This window comes from Wyeomyia smithii, chromosome 2 (assembly GCF_029784165.1).
Source record: "Wyeomyia smithii strain HCP4-BCI-WySm-NY-G18 chromosome 2, ASM2978416v1, whole genome shotgun sequence".
In the NCBI taxonomy this organism is placed as follows: domain Eukaryota; kingdom Metazoa; phylum Arthropoda; class Insecta; order Diptera; family Culicidae; genus Wyeomyia; species Wyeomyia smithii.
Window position 1 is genome coordinate 1,130,705 of NC_073695.1, and position 11,437 is coordinate 1,142,141.

At 40.6% G+C, this 11,437-nt stretch overlaps 1 protein-coding gene across 1 annotated transcript in view; it reads right to left on the reverse strand.

Moving 5' to 3' along the window:
- LOC129723264 (juvenile hormone esterase-like) overlaps positions 1-11,193 on the reverse strand; it is a 72,989-nt gene extending 61,796 nt beyond the window's left edge. The window contains exons 1-5 of the mRNA XM_055677382.1: positions 10,911-11,193; positions 10,711-10,854; positions 796-1,680; positions 438-730; positions 223-378 (exon numbers count right to left, since the gene is read on the reverse strand). Of these exons, the coding sequence (XP_055533357.1) occupies positions 223-378; positions 438-730; positions 796-1,680; positions 10,711-10,854; positions 10,911-11,147 (1,715 nt within the window). The 5' untranslated portion in view covers positions 11,148-11,193. The remainder of the gene's footprint in view (positions 1-222; positions 379-437; positions 731-795; positions 1,681-10,710; positions 10,855-10,910) is intronic.
- Positions 11,194-11,437: the final 244 nt, after the last annotated feature.

The following is an 11,437-nucleotide window of genomic DNA, read 5'->3' on the forward strand; positions in this document are numbered from 1 at the left end:
AGCGATCGGCCAACCAATCAATAATGTTTTATACAATGCACACGAAACGCCATAGCCATTGCCCGCGCTACTAGTGCTGCTTTATGCACCGCGGAATGTGAAAATGAAATACTAGACCCGGCCGGTTAAAATGCCAATGTAGGTATGGATGTGATGTTTAAGCCACACGACACAAAAACAAAACAATTTTTTTTGACATATAGCAAATGGTTTTATAGTTACTAGATTCCTTGCAACCGATAGAACTTTCGCCAAAACTGGTACAAATCTTCATCGAAACCGTTGTACAGGTTAAGCTCGACCGGAGCTTTCGGGTTGTCCGAATTGACAAACTCGAGCAGCTGACAATCGTCCCGTTCACACGTTGGACCGACGACGCTGGATTAGGAAATACAATTCAACATATCATTGATTTTTTTGGTCTAATGAGAACTTACCCTTCATATGCAGTCTTAACAATGTAGTCTACAAATCCTTTGGCCATAACGTATTCCGGAGATCCACTAGGGAAGTCGGGTGCGAACGCTGTGTTTCGGAATAGATACAGCAGCTCATCCGAATGGCACACTCCGAAGTCTTCTCTAGTGTAGGTGTACAGGTATGATTGCGAAAAATGGCCTTTGAAATTAAAATAGTACACCCCAACTGGTGCTCTTTTGGAGCTTTTCTGTGCGGTGTGTTGCTTTACACTAAGAGTTATTGGATATATCATGGTCGATTCGGTTAGTAGCTAAAATCACAGAAAAATACATTTCAATTAACACTTAACACTTTTCCTCCTGGTTTCGGACTTACATCCTGCAAATTCAAGAAATTATCCCTCGTCAACCATCGTTCCCTAGAACTATCATTGAAGAAGCGCTCCTTCAACATCTGCACTGACCGTGTGCCAGAGTCTCCACCAGCTAGACGTGGAATGAAAATCCTGGATTTTTCATTTAACTGCTCGAGTAAAGTGACGTTAGAAATGATACCCAACGAATCAGCTGCACCGTCATTCGGAAGGAAGCCCGTAACCCAGGGAATTTTCTCATAGTCACCAGCCGCCCAAAGGGCGCGTGGTTCCTTATGCATGAATGTCGTATTAGTCACGTACCGCTCGACAACGGGCTGATAGAGTGCTGTTGGATGCACGTAGAAATATTTGAGCCGGTCGATACTTTTCGCCAGCTCGATGGCGTCCACCGCGCGCAGTTCGTCGATAAGTAGCTCGTTGGATATCGTGTACGCGTCAGGGATTCCAAGAACGGCCGCCTGTCTGCGTGCAACCCTTGCCTGATCAATGTTATAATTCCAGTAACCCAGTGCGCTTCCGCTCATGCTGATCGCTTTGGAAAATAAGCCTCTGCTCAGCGGTGACATCATATGCAACTGAACGGACGCGCCGCCGGCACTTTGACCCACCAGCGTGATGCGTTTGGAGTCTCCGCCGAACTTCTGTATGTTATACTGCACCCACCGCAGGGCCAGGTTCTGATCCTTGAGGCCGTAGTTGCCGGGTGCGCACTTATCTTCGGTAGACAGAAACCCGAACGCACCGAGGCGGTACTGAATCACGACCACGATCACCTTGCGTGTGCCCATCAACCGTTCGGGGCCATACTCGACCGCTGAAGCGGAGCCGGAAGCGTAGCTGCCGCCGTGGATGTAGAAAATTACTGGCAGGGGATCTGTGATGTACTGAAAGTGTAGCGGCGAAAAAAAATATTAAAATCAATCGAATCTGAGAGTGATGCAATGCAAGAATATCTCTCGCAAACACTAGTTCAAAAGTAAATTTATTCCGATCGAAGCAAATCGGAAAGATTAGTAGATGTAAAAATTATTTTTTGTCATAGTTTTGATTGGAATCTGCAAAAAAATCTAAACCAGTGTAGTTTGGATTCCAAAGTGAATAGTTTTAGTTGTTATTTTTTTATCACCATGCTTACTAATGGACAAAAAACCGTGATTCCGGAGGGTAGATTTCATTGAAAAAGACTTCATTTCTTCTGTATGTCTATCATCCGGCCAATCGAAAAATATTAGGCAATTGTCAAGTAGAGACCGTAGGAAAGTGCCTAGGTAACCGGGGATGTTAGAAAAATGCAGAGATCGTGGCTACTTGAGTTGACTAACGGTGCATCTAAATTTAAAAAAAAATGTATGAATTCATCAAAACTGAAGAACGAGTTTTTGTAAAACATGTGATTATTTATGCCATCGAGATTTAGGCCATCGCTCTGTGTAAAAGTAGTCATATTTTCCTCAAGTGTTTCAATTATGAACACGAATTCATACGCGCAGTCAGCTTCCATACTGCAGTGAAATGAGGAATACGGAGACGTCCACCGATTACCCCGAGTTAAGGACCGTCGTTGAAATAGCAAAATATTAAGGTTTAAGTTTAAGTAAGGTTAATGTAAGGTTTGATTGGGCCGTGTCCGTACATTTAACAAACTGGAAAAGAGGTATTGAAAAGGGGAAGTTGCAGCAACTTGACGGAAGACGACGACGATGGGAAGAGTTGCACGCTGTTTAGGGGCCATCCACATACCATTATGTAGGTTGGGTAATGTTCACGGTCCATACAATTTTTTTAGAATTTATATGGACAGTTGTCTCCACGGAGGGGGAGGGCGGGGGGCTCAAAATCGTTAAAAATCTGTCCACGTGGTATGTGGATGGCCCCTTACAGCTAAGCAACTAAAACGATTTCTTTTGAGCTCTGATTGATTTTCAGTTGATCGTGATCCACAGAGAATTAACACTTCACAGGAAGAAGCATTGCTCATATCTATTATTTCTCTGATAGACGGAACCAAGAAGCCTTTCAGAAACGAGCTACCAGAAAAAGTTGCGGTTTCAGTATATACTCAAAATTAATTTTTGCGTGGAATTTCATTGAAACAACCTTCATCAATTAGCTGAAGATTTTTTAACAAAAGAAAGTGTAAAAAACTACACGAAATATTTTTGTATGGATGGATGAAAAAAGATGGCCATACTCAGGAAAAACATTTGGCGGAACTGATATGCGATAATCTTAGGCTGACCAGATTTTCTCGGGATTCAAACGGAACAAATGGGTTCAAAAAACGGGTCACATGATAAAATAGATTTTTGAAAATTCTCACCACCCAAAGCATGCAAACAATTAAACATTGCTTTGATGCACTTAGCCGATCCTGAATATGTGTGATTTTTTGCAATGAGTTCCTGAAATTTGTCACATGATGATCGAGAGTTTGACTAACAATTATCATGGTCCCAACTTTCAATCAATTCAGGTAGGCACAAAACGTACTCAGTAATATTAAAAAAATCCTGGCTGCTTGGAAACTTATTTTTCATTTAGGAAGAGTTTCAATGCAAAGCTCTATGTAAGATTTTTTCGAGGAGTATCCGAAAACGATACAAAATGGCAAAAAGACGGGACGGTTAAAAAAAGTCGAAAAAACGGTACTGTCCCGTTCAAACCGGTACGTCTGGTCAGCCTAGATAATTTTCAAGATGGGACAATTTGACGTCATATTTTATATCTGACTTTTCTGAGATAAAAAACGCTTTTTGGTATTCAAAATCGATAGTTAGGCATGAAATAAAGAAAATCTGATATTTAATTCAAAAACAATAAAAATGCATATAAGAAAATTATAGGTAAATTTTAAGATTAAAAAACAAATGTAAAATAATTGGTAAAACGACAAAGTTGAGATTTGAAATTTTTTGAAAAATTATGTTTTTTGTAATCGTGTAATGATAACATTATTCTAGGACCAAAAAATTAACGTGTTTTGAAAGTAACCCGTGATACCAAATTGCAATTATTGATCTAAACCTTTCCGGTTATAAAATAAATGGGGGTTATAAATCACTACCGCGGTATCTCAGTTATCACGACGCGAAAGACACGCTTTCCACAAGGTCACAGGGCTTCGCGGATGACGTTGACATCATAACACGTAACTTTGCGACGGCGGAGGAAACTTACGCCCTACTGGTGGCCGGAAACGTGCGAACGTAAATTCCGAGCAGTAGATCCTATTGCGGACACTTCATTTAAGTACCACATCTAATACGGTGGTGGCGTGAAAGCAGGAAGCAAATCAGTTTCGTGCTAATTAGAAATAACATTAGGTGTGTCATAGAATGGAGACCGATCAGTGACCGTTTATGCGTGTTGAGAATTAAGGGCAAATTCTTCAATTACAGCCTAATCAATGTGATCCCAAATTAAGTTCAGACAGGCGGGAGCCTAGCGTAGTTGGTAACGTCTCCGCCAACCACGCTTGTCGTCTGAGTTCGAGTCCCAACGCCGACATAGGTTTCAATGGTTATGGGGTGGCATGATCCACTTACAACCAAACCAACTGGTCTACGTTAAATCCTAGTCGACACCGGAAAATTTGTGGGGCGAAAAATCTCTGAGATCACGCCTTCCATCGCATGATAAAGTAAAGCCGTTGGCGCCTGACCGTTAACCAACGGGTTATTCAGAGGTCCTGGTAGGAGTCGCCTTCCCGCGCGTCGGTGATTGGCACAACAGTGGCGGAACTAGACCGACGGAAAATAATCGAGAATAAAAAAAAATCAGAATGGCCGAAACCCTCTCTAAAGTCCAGAAAAAGTCGATATAGAAAATGATCCCAAATTACGCTCAGAATGGCCGAAAACTCCCCTCTAAAATCATCTTCTCCTCAAGGCCAGACCAATAATAAACCCGATGACGAGAAGGAGGAGTTCTACGATCTCCTCGAAAAGACGTACAGTGAGTGCCCAGGACACGATATCATGATCGTCATCCGAGATGCAAATGCGCAGATCGTGCAGGAACACTTCTTCCGCCCCGTAATTGGTAGATGATCGGCACGCTCTGGTCCATGGTCGGCACTTTTCAGACGTTCCAGACGTAAGGTCGTTAGGATCCCGATCAGAAAGAAAAAACAAAAATGTAACAGAAGTTGTTATTTTGTTACGGGAAAAACCCTACAGGCTGTGTTTTCAATTTGGTCCCGTTAGGTGTTAAAATAACAGAAATTATAACAGAAATAATTCTACTAGTATCAAACATATATCAAAATTTGTTACTAATGTATCAGCTTTCTAACAAAACAAGATACAGTAGAATCCCTTTATTACGACGATTTATATAGCGACAAACCTATCTATAGCGACATTCTCAAAGGCCCCTTCTACCTTATACATATTGATAACAAATTTTCTTTTTATTGCGACATTTCTCTATAACGACGGTCCCTTGCGGTGGCGCTATAAAGCGATTCGACTGTAGTTTATAGAACAGTATAATAATAACCGTTGTTAGAAATAACAGCTTTTGATAAAGACGAAAAATTTGTCAAACTTGCTTCAGTACAACTTTATTTCAGGATTTGTTATTATAACTCATTCAGATTCAATTTTGTTACCAAAAGCATATGGGAAAATACTAAATCGCATCAAAATATGTTACTTGTATCTGCTGTTGATAGAATTTTGTAACGTTTTAGTTATGCTCTTCTGATCGGGGAGGACCAAACGTTGACTCGGATCACTTCTAGGTATGCAAGATTCCGGCTGTCTAACGTATTGAAACACAACGTATATTGGAAGAGTGGCTGCAGAGTACACGCAGAACGTTGAAAAGCGGATCGATGAGCAAGTTGAAAGGAACCTGAGCGAATAGTGGAGATATATCCACAGTACGATCAGCATCAAAGCGCCAAAAGGGTTGGCTACAGCTGCGGCAACCACGTCCAATGAGTTTCGAAGTCGTGAACGAACAACTGTATCGTGCCAACCATCGGAATATGCTGAAGGTGTGGTCTGGTAAAGAATTGCCCTTAGACTGATCTACAAAAAAGGCCACCGACTGGACTGTGGTAACTATCGGGGTATAACTCTCCTCAATACCGTGTACGAAATTCTCTTCCGTATCCTGTTCCACAGATTGAGACCCTTGCAGGAAATTTCTGTTGACGAATATTAATGTGGTTTTCGAGAGGGACGCTTCACTGAGGACCAAATGCTTACCTTGCGACAAATCCTCGATAAGACCAACAGACTTCAGGGCAGCGAACGATTCAGTTAAGAGAAATGAGTTATGGCAGATTATGATCGAGCATGATTTTCCAACAAAACTACTTAGACTGATTGGTGCCACCTACATCAGGCATAGGAGTAGCCGGTGAGCTCGTGATATACGGATGATATATGATATACGGATAGCTGCTTAGACAGAAGCGGCATCATCACAACGAAGTCTCACATGCTAACTATCGACTTCATTAGTATTAACCGTAGAGCGGTAAAGCAGGCTTGTAAACGATCAACACTTTAATTTGATTTCGCTTCCTTAGCGTGCGTCACAGTAGGCTTTCGCTCGGTAATGTAAAACAACCGTCGCCTCTCAAAAAAATAAGAACACTTCCCGAGGGGACGATTATTGCAGTGAAGAGTGGTTCTTGACCATTCCGAAACCTGGGTGGAAGAGTTCTTTGGACTTCCCGAGGGGAAAGCTGCGAAAATTGGGCTTGTCAAAAACTCTGCCGAAAGTGCCCATAATTAAAAAATGGTCTGACATCGAGAAAAACGCATTTTAAATGTTTTTGTAGGTACAACAAGTTTTGAACGTTCAAGATAACTTTTGTAATGTGTATATCACCCCTCATGTATGCTAGAACCATGCCGTTGAGTTCAAACAGAAAAATCTGCAGTCAAATTCCATCCGCCAAGAATTTTACTGCAGTAGCCCGTTTTTCAATTATGGCCCCTATTACAGAGCCGAGTCGAGTAAAATGTAATATTAATTAGGGAACGCGAGTAAAACTTAGCTGGTGACAGCTGAGTGACAGACTCGTCCAACATCCAGACGTCCAACGTCCAAATTGGTCAGACGAGTAACTCGCTGCTTGCCCAAGCAGCAAAATTTGTTTCGATAATGAATTTCGTGCATCACAGCAATTCTTATGCGAAACTAAGTTGCAGCTACATTTCAGTTTCTTATACAATGACAAAAAAAGCGCAGGAGGCGGAGCCAACTGCAACATTTTCGTTGTTTCAACACAAGTTACAAGAATGAAACAGTAATGTGTATGAACTTATGCGTGGAATTGGATAACAACATGGTAACTGCTGCATGGTCAAATTTTAGCAACGAAGATGTATCGTAGCAGCAACTTGGACGAAATAGTAATAACATGACGTTGTGGTAAACAAAAGATTTTCTGTATAGCGATTGATCTTTGATTATTTCCAGAAATTTGATGAGGATTCAACTCCAGTTATCGATTTCTATTCAATTTTCACGTTTCTACTATTTACGTCATTTGCTGTAGAAACTCTTGCAAGTTTATAGCTCAGTCAGTCTTTATTTTGCTTCTCTAATTATGCTCAGGCTCATTCTCAGTTTTTAATTTTACTTCTTTAATTCATCAGCACTTCAGCGTGATAGTGAAATTCAAATCAATTTATTTCATTTGGTTTTAGAGACCAACATTTTTCTGCCGAATTGAAAAATGGTTTTTGGATGACCAAGTATCAGAGGCGCGATAAAATAAAAGGTCATTGGTTAGTCACCTGAGCAATGTTATTACTTTATTTAACATTTTAAACGTTACAAAGGTGTAATATTTCCCTCTCGTGTGTTGTGAAGATAATAATATTTGCAAGAAGCGCTGTAAAGAACCTGGGTGTGATGATAAACAGCAACATTCCCGTATGTAATCTGCTCGCCTTGCCTTGAAGACATGGACATCAGTATGAACCTCAGCAAAAAGTTACAGCGCAGTACATAATCTCATCTCAGAAACAAATATAAGGCGAACGATCGACCACTGTTACATGACTTGAGAACGTGGCAGCAACTTTTAGAAGTATTATTGTGTGTTTGTTTTGTGTATCTCGCAAGCATCACGTTGGCAACTTATATACTCCGCCCACTAGGTCTATCCAGTGAAGGTTAGGTTTTTGAATGCCGTTTCTACGTTTCAACAACAAATCCAACATCGCGAATTACGTTGTTGGTGTAAAGATTTTTGAAGCAGGGATGCAACTTTAGTTGTTGCTTGTATCTTTACAATTTCATCGTAATAACAAATAATGTTCCTTGAAACCTCAGAGTTTCATTAGTGCAACAAATGATTACAATTTATTGTTTAATCATGTTTCAATTGTTGCTTGGGTGCCTCGTCTTCTGTAATAAGGGCCTATGAACTCGAAGAAAATTGTCAAACCCCTGTGCAGTTTGGCTAATGGCCATCAACCCTTTGCGGAAGCGTGAGGCTTAAGCTCTTGAAACACGAAGAAAGAAGCAGCTTTACCACACTGTAATTCAAATTGTACGTTTCAAATAGGAAAAAAATTTGTTATACCGAATCAACTACGGAGTAAACTCCAGGCCACATGACTATCTCGAAAGCCTGTTAAAACAATATGAAGTAATAACACTCTGGCGTGCGGGTTGAAAACATCTTTGATATTAGACAATTTCTCAATTATTTTGGACATGTTGACAATTGTTTCCCATTTGCTGCCTCTACAAATCATTTTTTGACAATCGGTTTCTGGCTGCTTCATGGATGATAAAAGACTTATGTTAAAACGAACTTCTGGCAGTCTCTGGGGCTACTATTCTTCACCGCTCACCACAAGTTTCATGTTCCGGAGGAACTTTAAAAGTTTACCAAGAAATACATGATTTGATAAGTGATCTGCTCATGTGACAAACGGAGTGCGCTCTGCGTGATTACCGGGACTGTAAACAGAGAGATCTACTTTTAAAAAGTGTCTACAGTAGCGTCTGCTATTGAAGCAACACGAGGGCTCAACGATCTTCGGTTTTATAGCCGGATCTAGCTTCGTACTATTCAAATTATGTCCTGGAGTGGAGTCAAGGGGGGATCCTACTCTGGAAGTTTGAAAAATATTGAATTTTCGTGTTTTTTTTAAATGTTCAGAGTAAAGGAAACGTGGATGCTCTCTCTAAATCAGTACCTAACTGGTGGTACGTTCTTCTCATGAAAAATCACTATTTAAAAAAAGATAAAATATAGTTAAATTCAAAAACCGGCCATCGAAATTCACAGGAATGGTTGAATAGCTATAATCTTTCATTTTTTTCCTGCTTGGGTTTTTGGAATGCATCTCTGTTGACCAGTGTAATTCATTTTTACATGCTTAAAATGTTCAGCCAAATCAGTTCAGTAGATGCTGAGAAAAACGTACCACCAGTTGAAAAAACATGGTTTCGAGAAAAACACTGTCAACAGTGTAGTTCTCACTATATTTGCATTCACGACATGCAAAATACATATTCAAATTCACCTTAACCAATAGCAAAAATGAACGAAAACTTCACTGTACTCTAAACATGCGAAAAAAAATCATGAAAATTCATTACTTTCCGACCTTACAGAGTAGGGTTCCCCGTTAAACGTAAGGTGCGAACGTACGGTTATGGTATTGAAGATGAATCAAATAAATATGCCAAGAGCTTACTTATGGCCTAAAGGATCGATCAATCAGATAATTTTCTACAGGATTTTTCTGTAATGCAGTTTGATGTGGGCACACTTAACTTAAACAGCTTCACAATTAAACACAATAAAAGAGTCATCTCAAAGTATACATTTTGCTGCCATATGGCAGTTACGAGCTCCATGACCATGGGCAATTCCGGAGTCTCGCGAGATTTTAGGATCATCCATGTCTCTTGAAAATTTCCTACTTTATTCACACGTTGAATAAAACACGTGCCTATTTCAAATATTTTAAATTTTTTACTTTGTTACGATCAAAATGTACTAGATAGTTTTCCTGGTGCATTCCAATCGTATTATTTTTCGCTGTCACGTTTCAATTCATCAAAATTATCGCTGGGTAAAAGCAAGTAAGTCAGTTAAATGAACATCAATTTCCTTTGATAATTCCATAGACCTTCCAAAAAAGCTTAAACGGTTTTTGGCATTATAACAATATAATTTGTACATCCTTTCGGTCAAATAAAGATATTCATGGCCATTAAGAGATTCGTCCAGAACACGAATTTCGTTTTTTCGGCCAGTTTGAAGATTAATTCTAAGATCTGAGAGAAATAAGAAAGTTCTGAAAATTATACGATGTCTTGGTTTACTACTAGACTCAATGGACCATTGAGGCAACATGTAAAACGTGTAGATATGTTATTCTATTAGAATGCCAAAAACTGAAAAGTTCCAAACAAATCTACGGAAAATGTTGCATTAGGCGTGTTTCTTTTTAACTGTGATCTGATTCACTGTAAGCTCAGCCCTGTAGTAAGTGTGGATTTTAGTGTTGTGACTAGTCTGTTTGTGATTCCACTCAGGTTTTTCCAGAAGCTAGAATAATCTTAAGCGACGGTCGCTGAAGAATAGTTCTTCTGAGAATTACGAACACGATGTCTCTTCACACAAACCATCGTAAGGCACGACAACAAATTGTTAAAATTTCTACTGATTTCGTCCGATTCGCGCGTTCAAGTCATACCCTGTTAGACCACCGGACCTTCAAAGTTCTTGAAAATTTCGCATGCATGCATGCTAGATATGCATAAATTATTCAGTATGTTTGCATTGATTTTGCAACCTTCGCTCTATGACCACCCACTTCACATTTTGTCACGGAACGGAATAGTTCGATCACTTTTCCACAAAAGCACACTAAAACCCTTGAATGCCACTTGTAACTTAACGGAAACGGATTAACACAAACCTTCGGTCTGTACAGATTCAGGTACAGACAGTCCTCACTTCCTTCCACCTGCGACAACGGGTGTGCACTGATCTTCTGCATGCATTTGCTGCGCTCATAAGTGGCATCATAATAGCCATCCCAGGGTTCCACCGGAACAGGATCCTGCAGATTAACAACAATCAATTACTGTTCGTCGCTCGTTGCCACCAGGCACTCACTCTGAACCTCAGCTTCCCGAGTGGTGGCTTAGCGTACGGTATTCCGAAAAAGGCCTCATACTGATTTCCCTCTAGACCGTTCCGGCTCTTCCCGATGATGCAACCGCTGGCGATACAAATCAACGGTGATGGTGGGAATTTGGTGTACTCGGGAAATTCACTAATCACTGCCCTAGAACTGGACACTAGCCATGCTAACGCAACGATTACCACGTGTTGCGTTGGCTGATTGAACATCTTTACCGCGCGTAAGCCAACCGATAAGTTAAGGGTAGGCCGCGGCCACACTTGGCTTTTATTTATTAACGTTAGTGCCAAGTATGTTCGTTCCGCATCATCGGCCACGGCGGTGAGTTACAGACCGCGTGTGTATGGACCGTGTTTGTCGAGGATACACGCTGCCAGTCTGGCTGCGGTGTGAACTGTTTAGATTGTATGAATTACATACCTATGTGGAACTCTCAAGTGTTATTTCAGCTACAGTCAGTACAGTCGCTAGCCACAATGTAGATGTTGGGTTTGGAACT